Source organism: Leptosomus discolor, chromosome 1, assembly GCF_034619465.1.
Source record: "Leptosomus discolor isolate bLepDis1 chromosome 1, bLepDis1.hap2, whole genome shotgun sequence".
Classification (NCBI taxonomy): Eukaryota; Metazoa; Chordata; class Aves; order Leptosomiformes; family Leptosomidae; genus Leptosomus; species Leptosomus discolor.
The window spans coordinates 33,893,673-33,921,276 of record NC_141391.1 but is presented as its reverse complement, the minus strand read 5'-3'; the positions used below and the strand labels follow the sequence as shown (position 1 = coordinate 33,921,276).

The 27,604-nt window shown below is 37.5% G+C and overlaps 1 protein-coding gene across 3 annotated transcripts in view; it reads left to right on the top strand.

Moving 5' to 3' along the window:
* Nucleotides 1-27,604, top strand: part of DGKH (diacylglycerol kinase eta) — a 161,503-nt gene that overhangs the window by 116,730 nt on the left and 17,169 nt on the right. For all 3 annotated transcript variants that reach the window (XM_086481975.1, XM_086481976.1, XM_086481977.1), the window contains 15 exons: nucleotides 1,080-1,182; nucleotides 2,881-3,043; nucleotides 5,447-5,555; nucleotides 5,861-6,000; nucleotides 7,570-7,654; nucleotides 10,125-10,210; nucleotides 11,679-11,778; nucleotides 13,013-13,289; nucleotides 13,737-13,865; nucleotides 18,356-18,490; nucleotides 20,272-20,389; nucleotides 21,275-21,385; nucleotides 21,545-21,641; nucleotides 24,098-24,205; nucleotides 27,379-27,492. In XM_086481975.1, coding sequence (XP_086338101.1) covers nucleotides 1,080-1,182; nucleotides 2,881-3,043; nucleotides 5,447-5,555; nucleotides 5,861-6,000; nucleotides 7,570-7,654; nucleotides 10,125-10,210; nucleotides 11,679-11,778; nucleotides 13,013-13,289; nucleotides 13,737-13,865; nucleotides 18,356-18,490; nucleotides 20,272-20,389; nucleotides 21,275-21,385; nucleotides 21,545-21,641; nucleotides 24,098-24,205; nucleotides 27,379-27,492 — 1,875 coding nt within the window. The remainder of the gene's footprint in view (nucleotides 1-1,079; nucleotides 1,183-2,880; nucleotides 3,044-5,446; nucleotides 5,556-5,860; nucleotides 6,001-7,569; nucleotides 7,655-10,124; nucleotides 10,211-11,678; nucleotides 11,779-13,012; nucleotides 13,290-13,736; nucleotides 13,866-18,355; nucleotides 18,491-20,271; nucleotides 20,390-21,274; nucleotides 21,386-21,544; nucleotides 21,642-24,097; nucleotides 24,206-27,378; nucleotides 27,493-27,604) is intronic.

Genomic DNA, 27,604 nt, shown 5'->3' with positions numbered 1-27,604 from the left:
ATTTTGTCATTTTGTAACTGTGCTTTTGGATTAAGTGGGAGCAGGCAGCTTGTGCAAACTCAGGTCTCTCTAACACTCATAATTTCTCATGACTGTTTTAGTTGCTTCAGTTAATTTTTAATGTGCCCACAGATGCAGCTTTTCTTTAATAGGTGTTGTCATCCTATATATTTTCTCTGCCTTCTCCTAACTGATAACGGGAATAGGGAACTGCCTGTTCCCTATGCCTGATAATCATATGTTACTTTCTTGTCTCTTTTATTGTAGATATTGCTGTAATAATATTTTAATAATATTAGTAATATTAATATTGATGTAGTAATATTTTTAGAGCTGCATAATCTTGACATTCTCTTTTTCAGGACACTCTATAGATTGCTGATTTGAAATTCTTTAATGTGGTATTGCTGTTTTCCCAAAATAGAGTTTTCTCTTAAGTCTTTTAACTTGCCTAAAAAGATGGGTTTCCTATAGAAGTGGAAAGTCAGCAGTTTTTTGCTTGTTGAAGCTTTCTCTGTGTAGATGTCTGAGGCTTTGTGTGTAGGCAGTGGGAAATAATTGTCATCTCCAGAGATGATTTGAAATGGAGGTGAAGTGTGGCACCTTCTGATGCGCCTGTTATTCCAATAACTATGGAAGAAGCCTCTGCAATTCGTAGTTTTATGGGACCCACCTTTGGCAGGTTGGTCTGGCTTGGCAGGTGTGCAAGCTTTAGTGCAGATACATTTTTCAGAACAGCCAGGTGGACCAGGCATGTACAGAGCTATGTGTTCCTGCAGCCCCCAGCACAGATGCTGGCTGCTGGCAACTTGGTCCTCACTTGCTCGTGGATGGAGGTAAGCGATTCCCTTGAAAGGACGATTCATATCTGCTGTAGGGGTAGTTGAAGATGAAGTACTCCAAACTTACATTTTGTGGAACGAGTAACAAGCCTTTGTGGTTGAACACCCACGCTTTTTCTCCAGTCTCACTCCTCTTCCCTCTACACTTAAATGTTACATATTAGTGCATTTTTGTTCATAGATACTGTATTAATTACACTTTCACTGTAGGGAAATAATTTTTTCTTTCTTTTGTAGGTTCACACTGCCTGTAAAGATCTGTATCCTCGTAAGTGTCCACTTGGCCAATGTAAGGTATCGATCATACCGCCAACAGCACTAAACAGTATAGACTCTGATGGTACGTAGTATTGTAGTGTGTTCAGTGGTAGCTCTGGACTTGCAATGCCTAGTGAGATCTGTGTAACTAAACAAGGCTAAAATTATTCTGCTGAGCAGGTGAATTCAGTCTTCAAATTTAGAGAAAAGTATAATTTTCCCTGTAACTTTCTACAGGATTATTTAACTGATGTGATTAAAAAAAAATGTTTTTGAAAGCTCCCCCACTAGAAATTTTCTCCTGTTGTTTTATTTATGACCCTTGGAAACTTTTGAAGTGAATGACCAGGATCCTCAGATGAAGTGGGCTGATGCCTGCCTGGCATGCATCACTCATTCTGTGAGTTCTCTAATTTTGGATAACTTTGTTTTATGCAGAGGTAAGCTAGCTGAACAGCTCAGATCCAACAACCACTTTACCCAGGCTGAAGAGAGGAATTGCTTCCATAGCTTCTCTACTTTTCTTTTAACTATAAGCAGTGTAAGAATCCTGCAACACACAGATAAAAACCCAGCAAATGTTCAAAACTCAGAGATGCTCTTTGGTGGCTCAGAATAAAGATGTGTGAGCAGCGGGAGACTGCACTTAAAGGCAGGGAGTGGATTTAATAAGGAGTATCGTGAAATCAAACTACTTTAATTTTGTAGTTTGTGTTGATAGCAAACGTAGACCAACAAATAATGTAATTTAATGAATTTTATTGTATGAAGTTAGTAAAAGTGATTGTTTATTCTGTATGTATTCACTCTATTTACTTGCTATATTGTGTCTTAGACCAGAGCATCATGCTGCTATTTATTATTCATGCTAGGAAGATTGTTCCATATGTGAAATTATTTTTCTTGGCATTTAAATAAATTAATTGAACCTTATTTTAAATTCTGCATCATGATAATGTGGAATTAAATTACCATCCTTTAATGCCAATCTTTTATTTGTAGCTTTAGTAACTTTTTTAGTAATTGAAAAAAACATAGCCGTTTTAATATCACCTGAAACAAATGACAAAACCTATACGTGTGGTGTCTGATTTTGAAGTGTTACTTCCATGGACTGATCATATTAGTGACAACAGTGTCCATTAGTAGTACTTATACTAAGGGCTTCACAGAATGTTTGCTGTAATTAGTTAAGACCTGCATTGACCATAATAAGCTTTAGATCACAGCTGAAGGTCTGTTGTTCAGTGATTCTATTATAATTAATAGTATAACTTCAGTCTGAGAAAAAAGTTCTCAGGAAAGTTTCACCTGGGAGTAACTGAGTGCAGTAACTTTTAAAATCTGTGAGTACGCTTAGAAAGCTCATACAGATGTGGATGATCCGGTTCAACCCAGTAAAGTTAAAGAAAAATTGTAAACCAAACACTTGTAACTGAGATATATATTTAATTTTGTGATAATCTGTGAAGATGAGATTTCAGAAATATTCTAAAAGGTTAATGAACTCTTTCAGTGTGGAAAAACAATAAAGCTATTGTCTTCAGGATTTTACTAAATCTAGGCACTGAAGATACTGGAAGGGAAAAAATGAACTGGTAAATCCTGAGAAATTCTGTTTTCCTTACAGGGGTAATATTCAGTTGAGCATTTACGTTATGCATGATAAAATGTACTCCTTTTGTCCTTCATCCCTTTCTTCCTCTTTCCCATGATTTCTTTTTGTGTTGTTCATATTAGAAAGCCTTATTTATTTCATTCTTTCTAACTATGTTCACAGGTTTCTGGAAAGCCACATGCCCGCCATCCTGTGCCAGTCCTCTTTTAGTTTTTGTTAACTCAAAGAGTGGAGACAATCAGGGAGTAAAGTTTCTTCGTCGATTCAAACAGTCGTTAAATCCAGCTCAGGTGTTCGATTTAATGAATGGAGGACCTCACTTAGGGTAATGACCTTGGAAATCTTGAGCAATCCTTTCTGCAAGGGAATTTAGTGCAAAGTATAGTGTTGTGTTGTCCCCTTGTTACTGTAATTCTATAACCAGTATCTACTGTGACTTCCTAATTGAAATCTAAGAGATAACGAAATTTCAGGATGAATTACAGTGGGTGAAGGGATTGTAGGATAGTATTTTCTTTTTAGAAAAACTCACTTGAAAATTCAAAACCTGTCAGCCCAAGTATTTTGTGGCTTTTTGGCTAGCTTTGACTTCTGTTAACTGCTAAGGTTCAAAACCGTTACAAATGTTTAGATGCTTTCCTGAATCAGGGCCTTTATGAACAGTTGCCCAGATGATTTTCTTCCATTTCATATGCATAATTCAGTATTCCTGTGTCTTTGTTGTGAATAGCTATGCAATAAAACTATTGTCTAAATGTACTCTGTATCTTTTCGAATTCTGAACACAAATGTCAGCGGGGGAGTCTGAAGTGGGTGATGGACGAGTACACTAAAACTTTTGTCATCTGAAAACTACATTCAAAATATGGTTTGTGCAACATATGCAAATGGTCAAGAAAATGAGCATCTCACAAAATTTGGAGCAAAAGCACAATTAAAGCCATCAGGCATTCTACAAAATCTAAGGGTTGATTGTTGGAGAGATAGGGATGAAATTTGCATGGTAGTGGCCATAAGCCAAGCATCTTTGCACATTCATAAAAATTAAATTCATGCACATTTTGCTGTTGCCTAACTTAATTCCACTCAGATGTAGCAATGTGGTTAAATGGCCTATTAAGATCAGTTAAAGCAACCAGAAACACTGATTTCTATACTCTTAAAGATGCAGAATTTTGCTTGCGTGGTAAAAATGTAGATGAAACAAATAGACAAAAATTCTGTTCAAACAGTGGGCAAATAATACAAACATAATGGAATACAGCTGTGGATTTTTATGATTAGTACTGTGTTATGGACATGTTATATTAACTGTTTAAGTTGTAATAGTCTTTTCATTATAACCCTGATAATCTAATTTTAATCTAAGTCCCTTTTGACTAACATTTTGTACATGTAATTATAATGACAGATAGAAGTTCATCTTAATTGGAGAGACAATTTTTAAGAGAGGACTGTCTGAAAAACATGTCTGTCTATTTGCAAGTTCTCTTGCTTCATACAGTTCTACCTAAGAGCAGAATGGTTCAGGAGGCTCACTTTGGTTTTGCACAGTAATCATAGGTCAGGTTGGTTACTTTTAAATATTTCTCCCAAACAGTTTCCAAAGAGAGGTCCTTAACAGTTATTCTATTAGGTCGTGCTGATGTCTTCTTTTTTCTAGTTGATCTAAAAAGCAGAGTTGCATTCTTTGAGACAGTGTATTTCTAGGGGATTTCTCCCTTTTCTCAGAGTGGGAGAAATTCTTTTGGTATCAACATTTTTTTTCTTAAATATCTGCATCTTTTGTTCTGAATAGGTATCTGCCTGTCATATACAAGTGACATGATCTTCTTTAGAAAAAATATAAATGATTCAAAAATTTGTGATCTTACTATGTTACTTTTTAGAAATAGTTCTGAGATTATACACATTCTGGAAAATAACATGCATTAAAAATAAGCATCTTTATTATTTGAAGAGTTTGTACTTTCCAATTCTTCTTTGTTTTGTTTTGGTTTACATTTAAATCCCTGTTGTTTTTACCTCTTGGCTGTTTCTTCACATTTCATTCCCTTTTCCTCTGTGTCTCACCTTTCTGCTTGTTCTGTCTTTCTTTTCCTCCTTTTCTGTACTGCCCAAGTGTTGTATCCTGGAGGTGTTAAAATTCAGAGGACAGGAGGAAGAGCCATAGGAAGCAAAAGTAGGATATGGCTTTAAGGATCTAATATGAAATACTTGTATCATTTGTCTTACATTGTTGTGATCACCTAATGTGTAATACTTGCCTCCAAAGGTCCTTGCATTTAGTTAGTCACCCGTATTGTGGAGCACATTCTGTTGTTGTGCCTTAACCTCTTGTGAAAAATCCCCAGTGGTGCCTTGTGATTCTGGCTGCAGTGGGAAGTGTAGAGCAGTTACAATTACATAGCTTAGAAATTTTTAAAAAATATTAATAAAATTAATAAAATAATATTAATAAAATCCTGAAAACAATATCAAGGGAATTTTTTCAAGTAAAACATGGCATGTTATTTATCAGAAATGTCAGTATAAGGGGAATATATAGCAATGGATGGGATGCAGATAGGTTTATTAAGTAGATGGTTGTATCCACATAGCCTAGAACAGTACGAGAAGGACCATAAAGGTGCCGTGTACTGTATTTTCTTGTCATAGTTGCTAATGAATATAACACTCTCTCGCTAATGGACATGACTGGCTCTAACAGGGTGTGTTTTCCCTGCAGTTTGCGGTTATTTCAGAAGTTTGACAACTTCAGGATTCTTGTGTGTGGTGGCGATGGAAGCGTGGGTTGGGTCTTGTCAGAAATTGATAAGCTCAGCTTGCACAAACAGGCAAGTGTGCACGCTTACTTTCCTTTACTATACTGACTGGATTTAATTTTGTATGCTTGCTTTTCCTTGACTTGGTTCTTTGTCATATCTCTGTATATGGGCCAAACTCAATAGTTAACTGTTAAATGAGAATTTTCACTGGTGTAAACAGGACAAGTTGTATCAGGATTGCACCATTTGATTTACAAGCTTTACACATCAGCTGAATAATTAACATTTGTTGCTTGAGATAACAAGCATTTGTAGTAGTGTGTACTTTTTCTTCTGGTTTTCAATAGTAGCTTTGCTCCTGTGTTGTGTTTCAGTGTCAGTTAGGAGTGTTACCCCTTGGTACTGGAAATGACCTGGCACGTGTCCTCGGTTGGGGAGGATCCTGTGATGATGATACGCAACTTCCTCAGATTTTGGAGAAACTAGAACGAGCCAGCACGAAAATGTTAGACAGGTAAACCTAAATGTGCATATACATGATTTACATGAGATTCAAATGGTATTTGTTTGGGTTTTTGATGGCCTAAATTTGTCTTAGAGACTTAAGTGTTCAGTGGTTTTGGTTTTTAGGGTGCAGGTCATAATCATGAGGGAAGCCAAGATAGCAATGGGGACAGCTTTTCAATGTCCTTTTTAAACTGAAGAGTCACAGGGGAGAGCAGCTGACTAAACTAGGAAGCATGTTGCCCAAAGGTGAACAAAAGGTGACAGTTTATTGCCTGTTAAAAGAAGTTGTAAGCATTAAGAAATTGTATAGATTCAAAACCATTTGGGGCAGTTTTATGGACTCCATGCATGCTATTAAATACCGTTAAAGGTAGCATCTTTATTTAGGAAACACCTGAGCTCTCTGGTCTTGCCTGTGGGGAGAACTCATATCGTATGCTTTCACCCTTCATATAATTTCCTGAGGCATCAGCTGGGGATAAGATGCTGGGCTAACTGGATCTTTGGCTTGATCCATTGCTAATATTTCTGTTTGAGGCATCTCCTTAGTAAAAAACAAGAGATCTTCCCACTTCTTGTTTCTTGTAGTTTCCATCCTTAAAGCAAAGGAGCAATCCCTATTTTAAAAAAAGTCAGAGAAGAGGACGATCATGTCGTTCCAATGAAGCTGTAACTGTTTTTGAGAGGAGTATGTCTTACTCTGTTCCTTTCTCTCATGAGTGTTCCTATTCTTGCTCTAGTTACAAACACTTGAATGACGTCAAAGGGGATTTTATTTTAGGTTTTTTTTTTAAGTGAAGTAGGGAAACAAGTCCTTTTTTATTTTAAGTTTTTCTGCAGACTACTTCATCATTTTACAGCAAAGTATGTAGAGAAATGCTTGTAACTGATCCTTAGAAAGAATTGTTGGTGTCCTGGGCATTTGGAAAGATTTGTAGATTAAATCATGTTTGCCTATTTCTGTACTGAAAAAAAGCTCAGTTTCATTTTTTGCTCTAATTTCAGTAGACTTGCTCCCAAAGCCGTCTGCAGTGATGACTTGTTCTTTTCAGCAGGCTTTGAAGGATGTTGCTGTTAGCAGTTTCATACTGTCTGTGCCGTAAAGTACTGTCCTTTACCAGGGGGAAAAAAAAAAAGTGTCAATGAAGATACTTCACCATTTGCTGTGTTCTCATGCCTGCCTCCCCTAGTTGAGATGAAAAATTAATATTACCTTTGAGCATTTTCTCTAGGAACACACCTGTTTCCCTTTGACTTCTGCAGTTAGTTTGCACAAATTCTTTTATATTGTGATTGTTTTGCTGTAAAGTCTTTGTTGCCTGCATTGAATGTCCCATGATTTGTTCACCAATAAGACTCGTCTTCAGATCCCTAACAATAATCTGAGCAATAAAACAAATTATTGCCACTAATCTCAATTACTTCATCCATATGCAATGGGGTTACAATTAAAAATTAATTTTTTTATTATCAAGTTCTTCTGTGGTATGACAATGAATTTTCTTTTCATTGATATGTTGGAGAAAAGATAAAACTAACAATCTGGAAACTTAAAAGCTCTCAACGTTTCTTTCAGGTGGAGTATAATGTCATATGAACTGAAATTACCAGCAAAGCCTTCTATTCTTCCAGTGACTGCAGAAGAGTCGGAGGAATGCCAGGTGGACTTTTACTTTTGTTTTGCTGTTTCACATACTTAACTTTGAGCTTCTGGGATGACAATATAATTGAAGCACTTGTGTGAAAAATAGAAAGAGATATTTTGAGATCTGCTAACTGAATTAAGTTAACATCTGTTCATGGCGTATATCTCAAGTAATTAGGGTTTCCAGTCATTTGCCAAAAATGAATGAAGGTAAGGAGTCTTCAGCAGAGCAGACAGGAAAATTGTTGACTGAAAAAAATATTTTCTGACTGAAAAAAAAAATTAAATCTATTTTAATATATGTTATAAATTAGTTTAGCTATTAGATAATATTTTATATAAGAATATAATATACTGTTATGTAATATAATAACAACTATATTTTTGTTTCATTATTATAAATAAAGATATATTATTTTATATAATAATATGGTTTAGTGCTATCTTATTATATAATAATATTATAGATACTATAATATATATAAATATATAAAATACATAAAATATTAAAAATATTTCTATATATATATAAAACCAAAATGTTTGTTATCCTGAGTTTGGAGTAAGCAATGAAAAGAACCCAGCGTTTTGAAGGCAAGGGTTTTATTCTGAAAGAGAAGGTTTTTGCAGCTTGAACTAGATAGGATGATACTACCAAACTTTCTCTTTGTTCTTTCAGAGAACTTGAAATCATAAGTGACCTCAAAGAAAAGCTTAGTCTGTCTTTTAGACTAGATTTGTGCTTGTAATATCTGATGAGGTTTCGATTTTGAGAGAGAGAGAGAGACGCTTTAATCGAATTAATTGGCATGAAAAGTGTGACTAAAAATAAGAGAATAATATATTCCTAAGAAAGTTAATGCATATCAACTTTAGCTCAAAAGTGCTTGAGAAGCAATAATTAATCAGCAAGTTCTTGAATAATTTAATAATTCAGTCTGTTTTAATTGGCAAGGAGGTTATAACCTTTGACGGCTTGCTGGATATAGAGATGCAAAAAGGCTAGGGCTCCACTGGCTGGGATTTTAAGTGTTGCTTTGCACACAGCTCCGTTTCTAGTGTCAGCAATGCAGGCTTTATCTTCTCTAATTTTTCAGGACAGTTAAAATCTTCAAGTGTATCTTGTAAAGGAAAAATACATTCTGTTCTAGTTAGTTCTGGCTTTGAAATTGTGTTTAGCCCCTCGTGAAAATGGAAGGAACTGTTCATATAAAACTTCCTTTTTTTGGAAAAGCAGTTCTGTAGGCTATAGTTACCTGCCATTACTCTGAGTTGGACTAAGACATTTTCTTTTGACTACCCTGGCAAATCTCTATTTTAATGGGGTTTTGCATTGTTTATCGAGTTACAAAATTTCAGAAAAAGAATAATTAGCCTTACAGTAGGCAATGTATTAAAGTGCAGTTCAAAAAGTAAACAGATGTACTTACGCAATTCCTTTTTTTCTTTCTTTTCTCCACTTTCAGGAGACTTATTTCACTTGGTTTGGTTCGAGAAATCTTATACTGATGTTTCAACAACAATAGTTCGTTCCTACAGATCAGATGGTTACGTCTCGGTTTTTCGCTTGAAATGAAAAATGATTTACTATCAGAGTTCTACAACTAAGGCTGGGTTTTAGGAGGAAAAAAAAAAGGGTTGTATATCTGCCTGGCCCATATCAAGGGCAAAAACACACTTAAGAGATTTTAAGGTATTCTTAGAGGAAGCCGTCAGAAAATTTCAGAACTACATTTATTTTTGGCTTTAGATTTGGGATTTGGTTAGAATTTTCTTTTAAAATTGAGATCTGGATCCGTATCTATTTTGAGACAGGATATGTTGTGTGAGATTGCATTTCCGATCCGTTCCAAGTCTTTTTCAGAGTATTTCAAAACTTGTAATTCTTCCGTGCAATAAAAGACAGACAACGTGCACATTCTCCCAAATGTTCTTGTAAAGACTAAACCCTAAATGGTTTACTCTTTAAGGAATGGTTTTGATAACATTATACCAGTTTAGCAGCCTTTGCCAGTAGGGGTACTTGGGGAGTAAGAGTCCCATCTGACAGTAAAAAGAAAATTCAGGATTATAACTGCAAACTTTCAATTTATTCTTAGTTGAGCAGTTAAGTTTGAGGGAAACTTCGCTTATTTTAGAAATTAAAGATACTAGATTATAAAAATTGAGGTTGTTATAAATCTAAAAGGAAGGTAGATTTTTTTTTTCTGCCTCATGCACTATTTTTAGCCTAGCAATAACTTACTGTTTTCTCTACAGGAGGAAAAGAGCTGTGGATCAAGTTCTGAGATGCAGTGTTACTTTGTAGATTAAAAATCTGGTACATAAAATAGACTATATAGGTAGTATCTGTGTTGCCAGCTGCTTGTCTTTGTATTAGATCTGAAATGGAAATCCTGCTATTTTTGGAGGCGTTTTAACTCACCACTTGGTGTTAAACTGCTGAAATGTATGGAAATTGAAGTCTTTTTTCTCTCTGTTTTCAGATATCTGCTTATGAGGACTCAGTTGCTGCTCATCTTGCAAAAATTCTCAATTCTGATCAGCACTCTGTTGTCATATCATCTGCCAAGTGAGTTGATCTGTTTTACGTATGATGTGTAGGATAAATCCCCTGTGTAACATCATCACCATAATAACCTTCTGTCTAAGCCTGATTTTCTTATGGCTGGCCCAGCTGGCTTGGCTTAATATATCTTGATTTATATCTTTTAGAGTGGATGTTTTTGCAGCAAAATTTTTATATGGTACAACTGTAATGGATAGCTTAATACTAAACACATCAACATTTTAAAAGATCACATAATATTAAGTAATTTTAAATCACTCCAACATGCAGCTTAAATGTGAAACTTTGTGTTACTAAGGCAAATATTTGATCTACTTCACATTACATTTCTTCCGTTTTGTTTTATGCATATCCATATCTTTAAGAGGAAAAGCAACTTCACCAATGTGAAGCAGAACTTCAGTCTAGGTAGCTTTGTCATAGCTCTGACTATATCAATTCAGTCAATAGCGCTCTCAGACAATAGACTTTTTTCCCCCAAACTGGAATACTTAAAAATGAGAGATAATTACTTGGCAAATCATGGCCTTCATCTGAAATCAGAATTATTCTGTGTATACCTTCTCTGTGAAAAAAACATCTTACATTTAGCTAGACGCAAAAGAACAGTCATAGAAATCTTCAAAAATATATCTGAATGTCATTGCATCTCTCTTTTTTTTTCCTGCTAAAAGCATTTTTAAAGTATACATAGCACATGTTGAAAATTAAACTGCAGGATATTATTATAACTCCAGATTCTAAATTACATCTGTATCTTTTTAAATCTATTTCATTTCTGCCAAATAAATGTCAACCAAATGAACAGTACTAAGCAATTATCCACACCTCGTTAGTCAGTTTGCTGTCTGTCTGCAGTGTAGGCAGTAAGAACCTAATAAATAATATTACCTAATAAGAAAGTAACAAAAGAAAGTCTTTCTCTGATTCACACAATGAAAATTCATTGCAGCCGCTATCTTTTTTGTAGATATGTCTCAGGGTCAGCTGTGGCTCGAAAGCATGAGCTGTGCAGTGGGACGTATGTGCTTTCATCTAGGTGCTCAATTAAAGTCAGTAGATTTTCTCCATGGTTTCTAGGCTCCATCTTTGCACGGGAGTTCGCAAAACTATGTTTGAAGTTTTCGAAGTGAATGCAAGTTCACTAACTCCTCTGGTATGGAAGGTGTACAAGCAAGGGAACGGATAAAATTAGTCATTTTTATTTCAGTTCTTAGAAATAAGAGACTTGGATACAATGTGTGCAAAGGTTTAAATAAAAGGGAGGAAGAGTTTTTGTTTTAAAGCTTATCACTTGGATTTTGCAAGGCATGGGAAAGAGCATCATCTGCTTTGCAAGTATGATCAGAGTTCAGTTTCCAACAAGAATGTATAACAGTATGCATAGACATAAATTGCCGTAAGAATTTAATATTCAAAACATATCTATTTTATTTAATTTGATTTCTCCCCTCTTCTTTTTTATCGGAAGAATATTATGTGAAACTGTAAAGGACTTTGTTGCCAAAATAGGGAAGACTTACGAAAAACCAATGGAAAATGCAGAGGAAGCTGATGCCATGGCCATTAAAGTAAGATTATGACTATGTTCTGGTTTAAAGTTGTGGGTATTTAATTTTCAAATTGCTCCAGGATGCCCATTGGCTTTCATTTCAACAGTGACTTTAAAAGTCTTCTCTTCTTATTGCATAGAACAGTCATTTCCAAACCACGTTTAAACTCTATAAACTCTGTTTACACTTTTTTCCTTCATAAAGGATAAAGTTCATGGTAACGTACATAGAGATAGAAGGAAATATTTTGCCTTAGGAGTTAAGCTTCTAGGGATCAAGTTAGCTACAGGAAAACAATGGGATAATGAAGAGAGAGTATGTTGGAGAATGAAGGTAAAAGAGACTACAATGTTAAAAATAATGGTTTAAGCTCTAAATTGTAGAGATCATGTTGCAAAAGCACTGGAAAATAAAAAAAAAATGAAGGACTTGGTATGAGGCACAAAATTTACATGATCTGAAAAGAAAAGAAGAAAAGAAAATCACTAACAATCCCAGAGTCAGGAAATGTACTTGCTAAATGGCAATTTGTGGTTTACGTTTCTATTTGGTGCACATTTTAGAAAAAGAATTTTTCTTTTTTACTGTTCCAAGGCCAGACAGTGTTGGTTTCCTTTCTCTTAAGCACAGAAAATCACCTCTTTTCCAGTCTGCAAAGAGAGAGCAACTGCTTAGGGCTGGGTAGAGGTGTTTGACAGTGTTTGGTTCTGGCTTGAGCCACTTAACTGTGTGACAACTCACTTGCTTAAATGTACAGCTGTGTTGCAAAAAAAACCCCACCCATGTGTCTCAGTCTAACAACTGGGCATGTCCCCATAGATTATCTCTCCAAATTGGGGTACTGAGCACTCATAATTTCTTATAACGCATGGTACGGGCAAATCTGTGGTGATTCTCCGTGCCGCAAGCTATTGGGAGAGGAGTGAGATTTAATCTGTACCCTAGTTATATGGCAGGCTGAGTTTAATGTGGTGTGTTATTTTAATCTGAGTATATGGTTGGGGTTTTTTTGTTATAATTCCTCTAATCTGGTTGAGTGTCAACAGGATATGTCTGCAAAAAAAACGTGCAGACCTACTTATAATCTGATACTCCAAAATGTTGAACCTAGGTTTGGATTTTACCTAATTTACAGTTACATAGACACTTAAAACGCCAACAATTTTAAATATAATCTGGTACTTAATTTCCTGAAAATGTTCACATGTTCACTGGGGTTTTTGTGTGTGTATTTTTTTCCACTTTGTCTAAGTGCTCTGAGTTAAATGAGAAGCTAGACCTATTGCTCCAGGCTCTTCACACAGAAGCCCAGGCTGCTCCCGTTCTCCCAGGCATCACTCCCCCCATTGTGGAAGAAGAAGCAGAGGAGTTTTCAAGTGAAGAATCCTTGTCTGAAAGTAAAGAGCAATTAGCGGAGTGTGTCTCAAAGTCTTCCACCCAGAAGCTCTTCAAACCAAGGGAACAGTTAATGCTGCGGGCAAACAGCTTGAAGAAGGCTGTGAGGCAGATCATTGAACAAGCAGAAAAAGGTGCACATCAGCAATGTTTTGATCCTTATGGATAGAATAATGATGCGCTTTTTTTTAAAAACTAGAATAAATTTTCAATATTAAAGTTTGATTTCTACATTCTTATGTAAATAAAATTACGTGCTTATTACAAGCTGCAAGGAAAAGGAAATGTTGGATGTTGATAACTGCGTATATGAATATGTATGTAAGCACATGTGTGCACATATAAAAGCGCGCTTCTTTTGTAACTATTATTCTCCACAAAATGAAAATTTCTGGCAGCAAATCTTTATCAATGGGCACAGGATTGCTAGACTTTTTTTCACAGAATTGGCAATAAAATCTTTTGTTAATATTTTAAAACTTAAAGGTACAGAAAAAAAAAGAAGCTAATTTTCCATGTATGAAGTTTTTCTTTAAAAATCTTGAGACTTTGTGTCTTTTTTTTTTTTTTTTAATAAGCAGTTGTGGATGAGCAGAATGCTCATAGTGAAGAACAAGTGAACCAGTCTCCACTAGAATATAGCAAAGAATTGGACGAATCCAAAGAAGAGGAAAAAGAGGAAGATACAAAGGAACCTGAGTCCCCATCAAGTAAGTAAATTAGGAATAAAATAATTTAAAATTATGCAGCCTCCTTATAGTTGCATTATGGGGCATAATTTGCTCCCTAATTAAAAATACTAGCATCCTGTTTCACTAGTCACAAATTTTAATAGATTTGGATAAATAAATGTTAAGGGAAAAATGTGGGAGATGAGATGAACAGTCTTTTGGAATGTATGTACAAAGCTGAGAATGTATTTGTTGGGGAGATAAGTGCCTGTATTTAATCCCATGTTTACACACACCTTTCTACACGAACCTAAGCAAGGATTAGACCCTAGGTAATGGTGGTGATAGCATTCTCAGTCATAGGCATTTTAGGGCGTCTTATAAGAATTTCTGTCAGTCATTTCTGTTGAAGGAGTTTCAATTGTGTGAAACAGACGCATTTATTCATTGTATTGACAACAAAGCCCTAATGTCTCAGCTGGGAACTTACCTTGAGACAGTTATTGGAACAGAGAGAATGAGTATTTAAGTCTTCTATATGAAGTGGAACAGTGTAAAGCAGGAAAGAATATAATAGAAACTGGAGCATGGAAGTCTCCTGAGAAGTGGCAGTACTAAGGTCATGCCCTCGATTTGTCTAATCCAGAACAGAAATTTGAACCAAAGTCTTCTATATCCTAGAGCTCCTTCCCATGAAAAATGTCTTGTGTTGTTATCCCAAATGCAGGTCATTAGTCCAGCTAGTTCCTTGCAGCTATTGGGTGCTGTGTAGCAAGCCATATAGCAAGCCGCTGCACCAAGCTACTTGTGCTTTCCAAGGTGCAAAGCCCCCTGCCTGCTCTGTCCTCGGTCGGATGGACTTTATCAGCTGCTGCTGTCTAAGTGCTCCTGCTTTGCTGTAGGAGCATCTTTCTGTCCTCACTGTGGGGCTCTGCAGGTTACTCTCCAAAACCAAGAAGACAGCATGGGTATCCCATGCCGAGTTTTAAAACGTGACAGAAAGAACCCAGTTGTATTATTTGTATCAATAATTGTACAAAGCAATCAGAATATTGAGTGCTCTGAGTTTAAAACAATTTGCTTACAAGGTAGCATATTCATAAAGCAATAGCCCATTTTGTCACTAAGCTTTCCCTTTGGCTATTCAGTGTTTGGTTACTGTATGTAAACTGATATTTAGAATAGTAATCTCCTGAAATAGCATAGTACTAATTCCCACACTCAAATGATAGGGTAAAATCTCTCCTTCCTATGTCCTTTATGAAATCTGCCCCTGAGTGGCTGCAGGGGAAGAAGGAAGGACAATTTGTCTATACGGGACCCTCACTTCCTCCCTTGCTTGCTTTTGGCACCAAGCCAGTCTGGCCAGAGGACATGTTTGGACGTTTTCCGTCACAAACTTCAATACTGTGCTTTGTGTTGACTGGTAGTTCATGTGCCAGGGTTGTTCAAGAGTCTCAAGTTTCGTAGTAATTTTGGGAAAGCTGCTTCTTACTATAGGTGGAAATGTCAGTCTTTGCCGTATTATCAATGTGGACAGTGATGCACTGCAGGTAAGGTTTCGAGATGATCTGCGAGTCATGGAGAAACAGTAGTAGCTGATGGACAGCAAAACCCACCCTTTAGGTATTTGGTGAGCAACTCCCTGTGGCAAAATGAGCAAAGTTGTTTGGGATTTGCATCTCCTTCTGTTACCTTAACCGACAGCAACACTCTTAGAAGGGGTTGTCCTCATGAGGCGCTGCTCTGTAGCTGGTGCCTGTGTCGGTTGCTCCTACTTTAGAAATACATTAGTCTCTTGGGACTTCTGTTGATTCGGAATCTTTCATTTCCTTTTCTCCAGGAATGGATGTCAGACTTTCTCCAGTGATTATCTCTTCATTGGCCCCTCTCCTTTTCCCTTGGTTATAGGAATCACTGCTTGTTCGTTGTCCAGTTTGAACAGTAGCTTATAGAGGATGCTGGCACTATGGATGACCCAATCCTACTGCTACAAATATATAATAAAATAAAAATATACATGTGTGTATATCCATATATAGAAATATATATAAACTCCTTGTTTCTTGGTGATTCAATGCCTGTGTTTTTTGGGGAGTTGTATTATTCTTCATACAGCTGATAGGTGTGAAATAGAGTGCATATTAATGCTGTCAGTGGAAGATAGGTGTTTAGGGACAAAGCATGAAACATGAATTCAATTATCTGCAATGAAACATCAGTTTTACTCATTAGGGCTCTGTTGTTTTTATCAGAGCATGAACAGCAGAAGTTTATTGCAGTTATCCCCATGAGTCTCATCTGTCAAATAAAGAGCAGCTGCTCTGTTGATTTTCCTATTTAATATAACTGCCTTGTTCCCACGTACAGAGGGAGCAGACTGTGTGAATAGCGTTGTGAATTTTTCAGTAGCATTATGAAAAATGAATGTTAATTTTGTTCTGAATATTATATTTTACCCTTCAAGCATCTTCCTGGTCATTTGATGAAGATAATATTTTTCCATATGTTAATTAACTGCATCTAAATATTTAATAACTCTTGTTAGATATCACTTGCAGTTTTTATTCCTTCTCATTTTTTAACATTATTACAGTGTTTTGTCATGCACAGATACAAATCATTGTGTTGTATTATTATCATGCAACACTATAGCATTTTGTGATAACTGCTTAGGCTGTTACACAGATGTTAAAGTCAGAAGGAGCTGTTAGTACACTTGGTCAGACCTTTCGTATAAAACAGTCCAGAAAATTTCACCCACTTATCCCTGCCCTGCATCTAATAATTTCTGTTTGAATTAATCAAGTCATCCAGAAAGGTGTATAATCTTATTCCTGGGATACAAGATGGTGAAGAATTTGCCATTTGATTGACTGTTCTGTGCTAGATTATAATCACTTAAAAAAAAAAGGGAATGCCCAAATACTGGCCCAAATTGATTTGAACACAATTTCTAAACCCTGGTTCTTGTTATTACCTTAGTCTCTAGATTTTCCCACTCTCCATTTTCTTTCCATTAGTGTCTTTGTACAGTACACCCACGTTACTCTCAGACTGAGTTATCATGATTGATGTGAACTGATCTGTCCCCCTCCTGCCATAAAAAGGGGTGTATTGTATCCTTCCCACCACATTCCTGGTGGTGTTCTTCTTCTGCTTCCTTTGTGCTAGTCCTCACCATTCTATTTTTGCTGAATTAGTTTTCAGGTTTTGAGAGGAATATATCAGATCACTTTGAAATCATTTTGGTTTTTTGTTCTGAGCTTCCTCAGATGATCAAGGTTGAAGTTGTCTTAATCTGGAGGAGTTTTAATGTCTGAGATAACTTGGAGCAGAGGTAGCCAAGAAATATCTGTCTGTGATCATCTGGTGTGCAAAAGCTTTCTACATGCACATGGAAAAGCTATAGCAAAGCATTCAGTAATACGCAAACTTTCTTCCCTGGGGCACCAATTTCTGGCTACATCTGGTGGGGCTAAATTTCACAAAGATTAACTTCCCCGGGCTAAAGCAGGCACTGGCATATTCTCTCTGTCTGCGTGAAACAATTTCTGCCAGGAAAGTAAATTACAGCACCCGAGGTCAGCCCTCTGAAAAGCCTATCCTTCTTCATCACCTCCAGAGGCAGCCGCAGGGATAACTAGTCTCACTGAGCTACCAGTTGCTCTTTGTGAACACCTTCTCGTTCCCCTTGATTTTCTTCCTCTTCTTTTTCCTGAGCCTTTGTCACCAACAATTACATCATCTACCAAACCTTGCTGTCTGTCCCAGGGTTTTATTGATCTGTCTTCTGGAGAATGTTAACAAATAAGTTATTTCAATTATTTTGGGAATTGCTGGGGGGCGGGGGTTGTGAAAAAGAAGAGTTGATGGGAAACTGATGTCCTCCATGATCTCTCTAACTACAGAAAGTAAGTATGTCTGAACATAGCTTTTTCCCTTCTCTTGTGGTTTTCAGTTATAGGTAAAGATGGCAGAGCTTTGTGTGATGTTTTCAGAAACCTGATGCAGGCAGGGGGCCTGTTTTAGCTGCTTGAAGTAAATGGTGTGGCTGTTGATCAGATGTTTCCATGGCCTATGGGTTAGAATCGCTATCTATATTAAAATTGATATAAATAATAACACAATATAATATAGGTATATTCATAAATAAATATAGATTGAATTTAAGTTTAAATTCATATTACTTCATAAACACTTCAGAAGCTTACTTCAGCATTAAATACTACTGCATTTTAAGATGGATATAATGGAGTATTTGCTAGTAGCTTGAAGCATAAGTGGGGAACTCATGTTGAATGCCACGCACACTTGTTCATTTTAATTTGCACTGGTCACTGGATCTGTTTCAGAGTTTTCTTCTGTATTTGAAAGAAAAACTGTGGTGTGAGGGGGAAGGACATTGTCACAGAATGGTAACAGATTAAATTAATGCTTTTGAAATATTTTCACAGCTGTACAACTACGTATTTGGTAATGTCATAGTAGGTGTATTTACTGCTCTTATTTTTGCTGCTTCTGCACAGTTAAAACTGCACCAAGATCTCCAGATCGACGTACAAGCCGAGGTATCCATTCTCAGACAGGCTCTTTCTCTGCTCCAGCTTTGGCTGCAAGCAAGGAAAACCTCCCAGTGCTTAACACTAGGATTATCTGCCCAGGTAATTACGATTTTGAAATCTGCTGTTCCTTACACTGCTTCAATATTGCCTTCTGTTCCCCTGCTTGCTGTCAAATAAAGTTTTTTACTTCATGCCCTGAATTTGTCTGAACCAACATACACGTTTGTATTGTATCATATAGTAGGAAATGCAAAACAATGTAGAAGACTCCTGATCATTTGGCACAACACCAGGTATAGCAGAAGTGCTGCATTTGATTCTGGAGGATGAAAAATGAAATTCAGGATCTTGGAATCATAGAATCACAGAGTGGTTTGGGTTGGAAGGGACCTCCTCTGCCATGGGCAGGGACACCTTCCACTAGATCAGGTTGCTCAAAGACCTGTCCAACCTGGCCTTGAACACCTCCAGGGAGGGGGCAGCCACAGCTTCTCTGGGCAACCTGTGCCAGTGTTTCACCATCCTCATCATAAAAAATTTCTTCCTTATGTCCAGTCTAAACCTATCCCTTTTAGTTTAAAACCATTGCCCCTTGTCCTGTCTCTGCAGGCCCTGGTGAAAAGCATCTCAGTCTTTCTTATAAGCCCCCGCTATATTTTGAAAATCCACAATAAGGTCTCCCTGGAGCCTTCTCTTCTCCAGGCTGAACAACCCAACTCTCTCAGCCTTTTTTCACAGGAGAGCTGTTCAAGCCCTCTGACCATTTTCATGGTCCTCTCCTGGACTCACTCTGACAGGTCCTTTCTTGTGCTGGGGACCCCAGAGCTCGGCACAGTCTCCAGGTGGGGTCTCATGGGAGTGGAGCAGAGCAAGAGAATCACCTCCCTCGACCTGCTGGCCACGTTTCTTTTGATGCTAGTCTGGTGTACAGTTGGCTTTGTGGGCTGCGAGTGCACGTTGCTGGCTCATTTCCAATTTTGATCCACCAGTGTCCCCAAGTCCATCTAACATTCATCCTAATCAATGGAGGCTATGAAGGGGCTGAGGGACAGAGCCGTTTAAAGTTCAACCCTCTGAATAAGAGGTGTCTGTAGATGCCTCTCTGGAAGCAGATAACTGAAACTCCACAAAGCTGCTGTGCAGAACAGAAAAAAAATCTGTTCTTATCCAATTGCAATTAATACTAGGGGGCACTAGGAAAACACTGTTTTAATTAACTTTATTAGTGTAGTGAAAACATAATGAAACTGAGCTTATATTTTTCTTTAGGTCAATGTAAGTGAAAGCTTTTAGAAAGTAATTCTCTTTGTTTACATGCATCACACAGTGTTTCATAGAGTGACATCAATATTAGTCAAGGTAGGCATGGTGAGGCTGTGATCTTTCCACAAATTAAATCAAGTTAAACTATGACTCTACCAGTTGTAAAAATGGTAAGGATATTCCTTAGGAATATTTCCAAAGGAAAGGACCAAAGGAAAATCATGGACAGTTTGGAGATGAAGATTAAACTAAATAAAAAGCTCTAGTAGTCTTTTTGGATATTAGGTCACCCATTTGGTTACTATGCCAGGCAGTGAGTGTTGGCCTGAAATCCTGAACTTTGTTTGTTTTTTTCTTTCTCAATGGTGATACCTGAAGAGTCAGCCGCCACACAGCAGCATAGCTGCCTTTCTGCTCAAGAGAGCCAGAGACCTGAAAACATAACCAATATAGGTAAAAATTGAGATAGAAACGCAGTCATTCCCTATAAGGATTTAATTAATTTTATCTCTCAGTATGTGGCTTGTATTATGACAATGTATGTTTCTCTGCTTATCAAATATGAATTGGTTTTTTGTTATTTTTTTCTGTTGTGTTTTTTTTTTTTTTTTAATCAGGTTTGAGGGCGGGTCTAGCTGCTTCTATTGCAGGAAGTTCAATTATTAGCAAAATGTTGCTAGCAAACATTGATCCATTTGGTGCTACGCCGTTCATTGACCCGGATCCAGATTCCCTGTAAGAAATATTTTTTTCCAAATTTACTGGTTTTACTTTAGTTTATCTTTTCATAATATTTTTTTTTTTCATTGTAAAGTTCTTGTTTGGTATCATTTCGCAGTAGGCCTCACGATCTGAAAACAGGTTGGATTGTGCCATTTTAGTTATGAGTAGTCCAAAATTGTCTTGCAGCAGCAGAAATAATAGGAGACATTTTCTCACTTACCCCTTGCTCACTCATTCTGGGGGGAGGAGGACGGCAGTCCTTCAGAGCTAGGTTTTCCTGCCCAAACCTCTGGTCTGAACACAAGCTCAGCCACCAGCAAGATGTTGAAGCAGGTCTGGGCACTCCGTAGGGGCAGAAGAAGCGTGTTCCCCTAAGGAATGGAGCAGTGAGGTGGAAATTTTGTATCCTAAGCTGTCTCTGCTTCCCAGAACTGGGTGTAGCATTGGCAGAGACTTGTGGATGCTATCTGGGTTGTGGGCTGAGGCTCCCCTAAAATAAAGCAGTGCTGTGCCAGCAGCATCAGCCAAACATCTATCACCAGCATGCCTAAACGCAGCCTGGGTGCTTGGCCCGGTGTGGTGCTGCTGTCTCAGAGCTGTGCCTGGGGCAGCTCTTTCCTCATATCCTACTGTTATTTTGGGTATGGTGGAGATAGTGCTGGATGGGTGTTTAGTTCAGTTTCTTCTTTGTCCTGCAGGATGTAACTTGCAAAGGAGTGAGCAGCCAGTCTGTCTCTTCGGCTGCCGTTGAGTTTCCTCAGGGAGATTCAGAGGAAACATCTTTTGATGTCTCTTAGTTGATGTATCTGTTCTGAGACCAACCGCAATCTTGGTCAAAGCTCTGTGTGTCCAGGTACTGTACAAATGTATACCTAATTATCTCTTTTCTTCTAACAGGGAGGGATATTCAGAAAAATGTGTCATGAACAACTACTTTGGAATTGGGTTAGATGCAAAAATTTCACTAGAATTTAATAACAAGCGAGAAGAGCACCCTGAAAAGTGCAGGTAATATAATTGTCAGTAACAGAGCCAAGATGTTTCCATTTTTTTTTTTCCTTATCTCTTTATTTGAATTTCGTAACTTTTTCTCATCTTACAAATACAAGACAATAATATGTGTATTTCAATGTATGAGTCTTGTTTACCCGTTTTATATGTTTTCAGAAGTCGGACGAAAAACATGATGTGGTATGGAGTTCTTGGCACAAAAGAGCTACTGCAGAGAACTTACAAGAACTTAGAACAAAAAGTTCAACTTGAGGTAAATTTTATTTATGGGCAGAATGAGTATTTTGCTTCTGCAATGTGTAGTGAAGAATTTGGGCTTCCTTTTGAAACATTTTAGAGTTCTTGTGTCAACCCAAGCTGACCTCAAAGGCACGGTGTAAAAATGTGCTATGTAAGAGGTGGTTCCCCAGGCATTTTTTTTGAGTAAAATGTTGATACTTAAATATAACAAAATACCCAGTGTAATTTCTTGTAATTCCTTGAGATTTTTCTAAAAAATACTGTATGGGTAGGATACGCTTCTTAATGTTCACTGCATCAGAGGGCAGACTAGATTTTAAGGACAGTAACAAAAATGAACATACACTGAACAGAAAGAAAGAGAGAAGGAGTCTTAATCCTTCAGGTTTGTTTTAAACTATCTGAAAGCTTGATCACACGTATAGGAGAGCACACAGATGATCTTAGTCAAAAATTCCTGGCAGAAGAGGGAGAGTTTCTGAGCCCAGCCATACCAGGAGAGACTTTTTCTAATAGGTGTTTGGGACAGTCACACAAAAGCAGCAAGATATTATCACAGCAACAACAAATGCAATGTAAATTATCTAAATATGGTTATTTTTTGTCTAAGTTCTAACATCAAACCTGTCTTCTTCATGATACTGGGAACTTAAAGGAGATATAAATGATTACTAAATGCAGAGAAGGACTACGGGATGGTTACAGTTGTTTTCACCCAAAGAATATCTAGGCTGGATCTTGACAGAGAACATACATAATTTCTCTTTTTACTTCATGCTAAGAATTTCATATGGAAGTTCATGATATTTGTATGAAGATAACTTTTTAAGGTGAAATAATAATTTTAAGTTACTGGAACTCTTTCTCACTCCTGAGATTTAGGAGGATTTTGTCTGGTAGTGGCAAATTGCTGTTATCTAAGGACTGAGTAATTATCAAGGAATTATGCAGTAGTTAGCAAATATAATGACAGGAAGGAACATTATATATGCTGCAGATAGAATTCTAATTTAAGGAACCTTTGAATTTGATTCAAATAAGATTCAATAAGGCATTTAAATCTGACCTTTCCATAATTATTTTTTGATATTTCTGGAAGTAAACCAGCAAGTAGAAATTTCATATTTAGTATTTCCTTGCACAATATTAGCCTTATGCTAAAACGTGTGATGAGGTGCACAGCATTTGAAAATTGAAAATATCAATTTCAGGATTTGGAGGCAAACCTCTATTGTAATACAAATGGCTGTGCAGCATCTATTAATATCACAGCATATTTTGGGTACTGTCACATTTTGATTAAAATGTTAAGTTCTGTCTTGTGGCTGAGATTAAATCACAAAAAGAGTGCACTAAGCACATTCTGGAAACAATTTTGTATCTCTTTCTTCTCCGGATAAAATTACTACGGATTTTGTCCTTGTTTCCTGAGGATTTCTATTTCATTTGTATAATTTTAAGATTCTTCCGTGGGACGGGTAGCTTGCAGTAATCTAGCAATCTTCTTTAAAGGCAGCTTCACCCACAAAATCATGATCCGTAAAGTGACACCTGCATCCAGCATTTATGACCCTATATGACCAACTTGATCATTGGGCTCACCTCTGCAGTCAGTTGTGCTGCTGTAAGTCAAGAGTGATTTCCTAGATGTCTATAAATCTACTCTTGGCCATAAGTACGGTGAGATTGACCTACGTCATCCCATGATCATGTTGAATAGGACTTGGAGTTGCTTATAGGTTTTGGAGGACAGAGTGGTCCTCCTACCTGCAAAATCAACAACTCCTGGCCATGACCAGGGTAACAACTGTGGGGTCAGTCCTAGATTTACCTTCGCACTTTCAGAAGGAGAGTGAAGTTATTTTTACAGGAAACCGAGCATCCAATGCTAACAACACTTAACATTTAACTACATGTTTGTGGCTATGCCAGAAAATTGGATTTTTTTTATTTGCTTTTTTTCCCCTCGCTTAATGGATTTGCCTAAATAACAAGCGTATTGCAGTTTTGGAAATGCCAATATAGGATGGAAGAATAGTTACTGAATGGGTAAATGAAGCTTTTTGTAACGTCCTTGGTGATCTTACTGTGTGCACTAAGGGAGATAGCTTTTTTTAAATTGCAAATAGATTTTTAATCCTTGATAGGCAGAGCATGGTCTAAGTGCATGAGGAATTTCACAATAAGGGATGTGAAAATGTTTCTTTGAAGAGTCCTGGAACACCTCTGCTGTAGATAGTATATGCTGTAGTATCTACATGGTTTTCAGCTCTACAAAAATTGGTGCTAAGATTGGGGAGAAGAGGTTTGTATTAGAGCAGCTTCAGCACATGGAGGGAATAGTCTTGTGTTAAACCTATTAATAACTCTGTCCTCCCCTGCCAGCTCTGTTGAAGCTTCGTGTGTTAAAAATGGCTGATTACTTTTATCACTTTATTTATATACTGAATGAGCTTTTATCTGTTACAGTGTGATGGACAGTACATCCCGCTTCCAAGTCTGCAGGGCATAGCTGTGCTAAACATTCCCAGCTATGCTGGTGGGACTAATTTCTGGGGTGGAACCAAAGAAGATGATGTGAGTAACATTAAAGAGAAGTAACCTTCTGGGCAAAACCAGACATAAGTACCATGAACTGCTCTTCTCGTTTAGTTTTAACAGTAATAGTGTATGGTTTGGATAGCAGCTCTTATTCAGGGAGGCTGTTTCAGTTTAAACTGTATTGTCCTGTTGGGTTTTTTTATTGAAAATATATCCCATGATTTTTCACTGTCTATTGCCTTCTGTCATGTCCATTCCAGCAAAATGTTCATAATAAGGCTTAATGATTTTTTTTTAATGGCTCTATAAGTATTTTTAGAAACTAATTTTATAAACAGAGATGCAAATAGTTTTTGTCTGTTTTGTTTTACAAACTCCTGTGATTAAGGTTTTTCAAAGCATAGATTCCTCTGCTGTATTCTAAGAGTAAGCAAGGTGAACAAGGATAATCCCTCATGGTTTGTACCTGAATTTTCCTCCTGTTCTTCAAAAGCTTTGGCCTAAGGAATGGTGATTCAGAAAGTAAGGACTGATAATTTAGTGGGGGCAGTAATCTTTTTTTTTAAAAATTATTTTCAATGAGCTTCTAAAATGTCTTTAAGATACCTTTTTTTCCCTTCTTCCTCACATCTCCTATGAAACATTACACTACACAGATACCTAAATGCTCACAACTTGGAGCAGTCTTACTGCAGCCATCAGCTCCACGCATAGTGCAACAATTGTAATTACTTGCGATTATCCTAATTCTGCATGTCCTAATTTAGTGTGTGTGGTCTGAATCAGCTAAAACTGTAGTTAGCTTGTGATTTTAATGTAGACAATCAGCTAACTGTAATTAGCTTGTGATTTTAGTGTAGCAAATCCAGGATTTTTTTGCCAAAATGTTTTTGGTTTATTGTGAGTTATTATCATTTGCTTTAATATATATATATACACACACACACGTATATAAAAGTCACAAAAAATATGTAAAGATGTTTCAATGTCCTTTTCTTATTTTTGGTATATGTCAGAGGATGGCAATTGTGTTTATATTTGGCTGTGGATATCTAATGTTTTTATATACTCCCATGTTCATACGCATAACTTGAAAGCATCTCTAACATCTGCTCAGCTCCTTTATTTTTCTCCCTGGACTGCCTCACTGAGAGAGAAGATCTGTCCTAGCTGTCATACTGGTATACAGCAAATGTGTGTGTCTTGGAGCAGTTTTACTGATATTCTTAGTCTTCGGGTGGTGAGATGTGCCAACAAAATGACATGTTTGTTCTGGACAGAGTTAGGAGTGTAATTCACTGTTTTAATGCCGTCTTGAGTGACTGATCGTCAGAGGTGGTGGTTGTGCTCTGAAGTGCTGCTGGTTCTGCTTATCTGGACAAAACAAAGAAGTTTGCTTGACAGCTGTGACTGTTTCTGAAACATTATTGGTGCGCCAAGCAGGGCTGGAGCGTCTGGAGCGGTGCTTGTTTAGGCATGCTTTTTTTGGTGTCCAGAAGACAGGCTGGAAACATGACCTGCAACAGGAAAGGAGGGAATCGTTTCTTGAATATTGATCTGTAGAGACTCGGTTGCTTTGTTAAAAAAAAAAAAAAAAAAAAAAAAAAAAGGTTGGTTTTCAGTACAGATATTTTTTACTGGTGGAGAGAGACACAGCAGACTGGGTTGTGGTTTGCCCATCCTTTTGCTAAAATGGAAGCACAAAATAAATGAAATTTTACAACTACTTTTTCTTAACCCAATGCAGAACTAACCCTGTAGATGTCACTTATACTTGTTATAGTTGGATCAAGGACTCTGTACTTTTTACCTGGGAATAACAGAATCGCCATCTTTGCTCTTTCCAAGATGTTCACATCCCCATGTGAAAACCAGGAAAATTTCTATGGAAGTTGGACAAATTCAGATGGAGAAACCTTTTGCTCCAAAACACTCTAGACCCAGTAAAATTGCACTTTTGTTCTTTGACATTTACCTGCTCAAGACCTATCTGTGTAATCCTGGGATGCTCTGAAGGGAAGTGCCACCTCGATGAGGCACTAAACTGTGCTGTGCAGCCCTTTCCCTGAGAAGCCCTGCTCTGCCTTCTGGCCAAAGACACTGCTCACTGCACCAGGGTGAAGGCTCCTGCTAGCTCGGTGGGCAGCAGGGACCAAAGTCCCTCACCCTGTTCCCCATCGTCTCCCTCTCTGAGCCATTGCTGCGGACACTATCTGGATTACAGAGTCCTCAATCTGCACCCTGTTATTCTTCACCTCCAGGAAAGCCTCTGTCAGGGGAGAAGACCAGACTAGTTGTGGCTTTTGAGCTCCTTTCAGGGATTTTCTCCTGTCTGCATCTCCTGGTGCAGCTTACTCTGCCTCAGGTACCAACTGAGGTAGTCTGAGTACTGCTCAGAGAAGCGATCTCTCTACCCGTTAAACTCTTACTGGAGTGATTTCTCCTGCTGATTTTTCTCCCTCACTGCTACTATTGCATATCAGGATGAAATGGTCAAGCTTCAAGTGACCTTATGTGATATCTCCGGCTAGACCCAGTTGAACTCTAGCCTAAGACTTGTCCTGTGGCATGGCTGAATTCCCCTGCAGGACACCAGGTGGTAATGGCACACACGAGACTTCCTGCGCTTTGTGTAAGCTCATGGAAAGTCGGTGTCTTGGCTGGGTATCAGGACATTTGTTCTGCACAGGAGAGGTTTTCATATTTACAGTGGATAATTGTATAGAGCGCAAACAAGATACTCTTCAGTATGAAAGCTGTGCTTAACAAAGCCGAGTGTGGACTTAGGTGTTGGTTTCCAGAGAATTCAGAATATAAGATAAGCACTTCTGAGAAAAAAAGACACCATTGCTCCTCTTAACTTCAAGAACCTCTTAGGTATTAAGTACATTAACCATGCAGAGATTTGAATTGGCCTTTCATCTTGCTTTGGAAAACATTTCTTAGTCTGCATGCTGAAACATGACATCTTTCCTATATAAGGATATGCCTCGTCATTCAGATATTTGAAATGCTATTAGCGTTGCTGTTTTAAGATAGTATTTGTATACTGTCCATGGTATCTCTCCTATGACTTGAAAGACAGCATAGTTACTCTACAGTAAATAAGTTAGAGCATTTAAATGTTGAAAATGAGTCAGTGCTTCACTGAACATGTAATTTAAGCCCTAGATTTACCATCAAAATTGAGTATTTTCTTTTCCTTTCAGATATTTGGGGCTCCATCGTTCGATGATAAAATCTTAGAAGTTGTTGCAGTATTTGGCAGCATGCAGATGGCAGTTTCAAGAGTCATCAAACTGCAGCATCACAGGATAGCTCAGGTTTGCATCTTACTTGAAAGCACACAACATGGTTGGCAGCAGTTTGGGATGCTGGCAAGTAGCAGTAATCTTGCTGACCACCACCCTATACATTAATAAAGCGCTGACACTG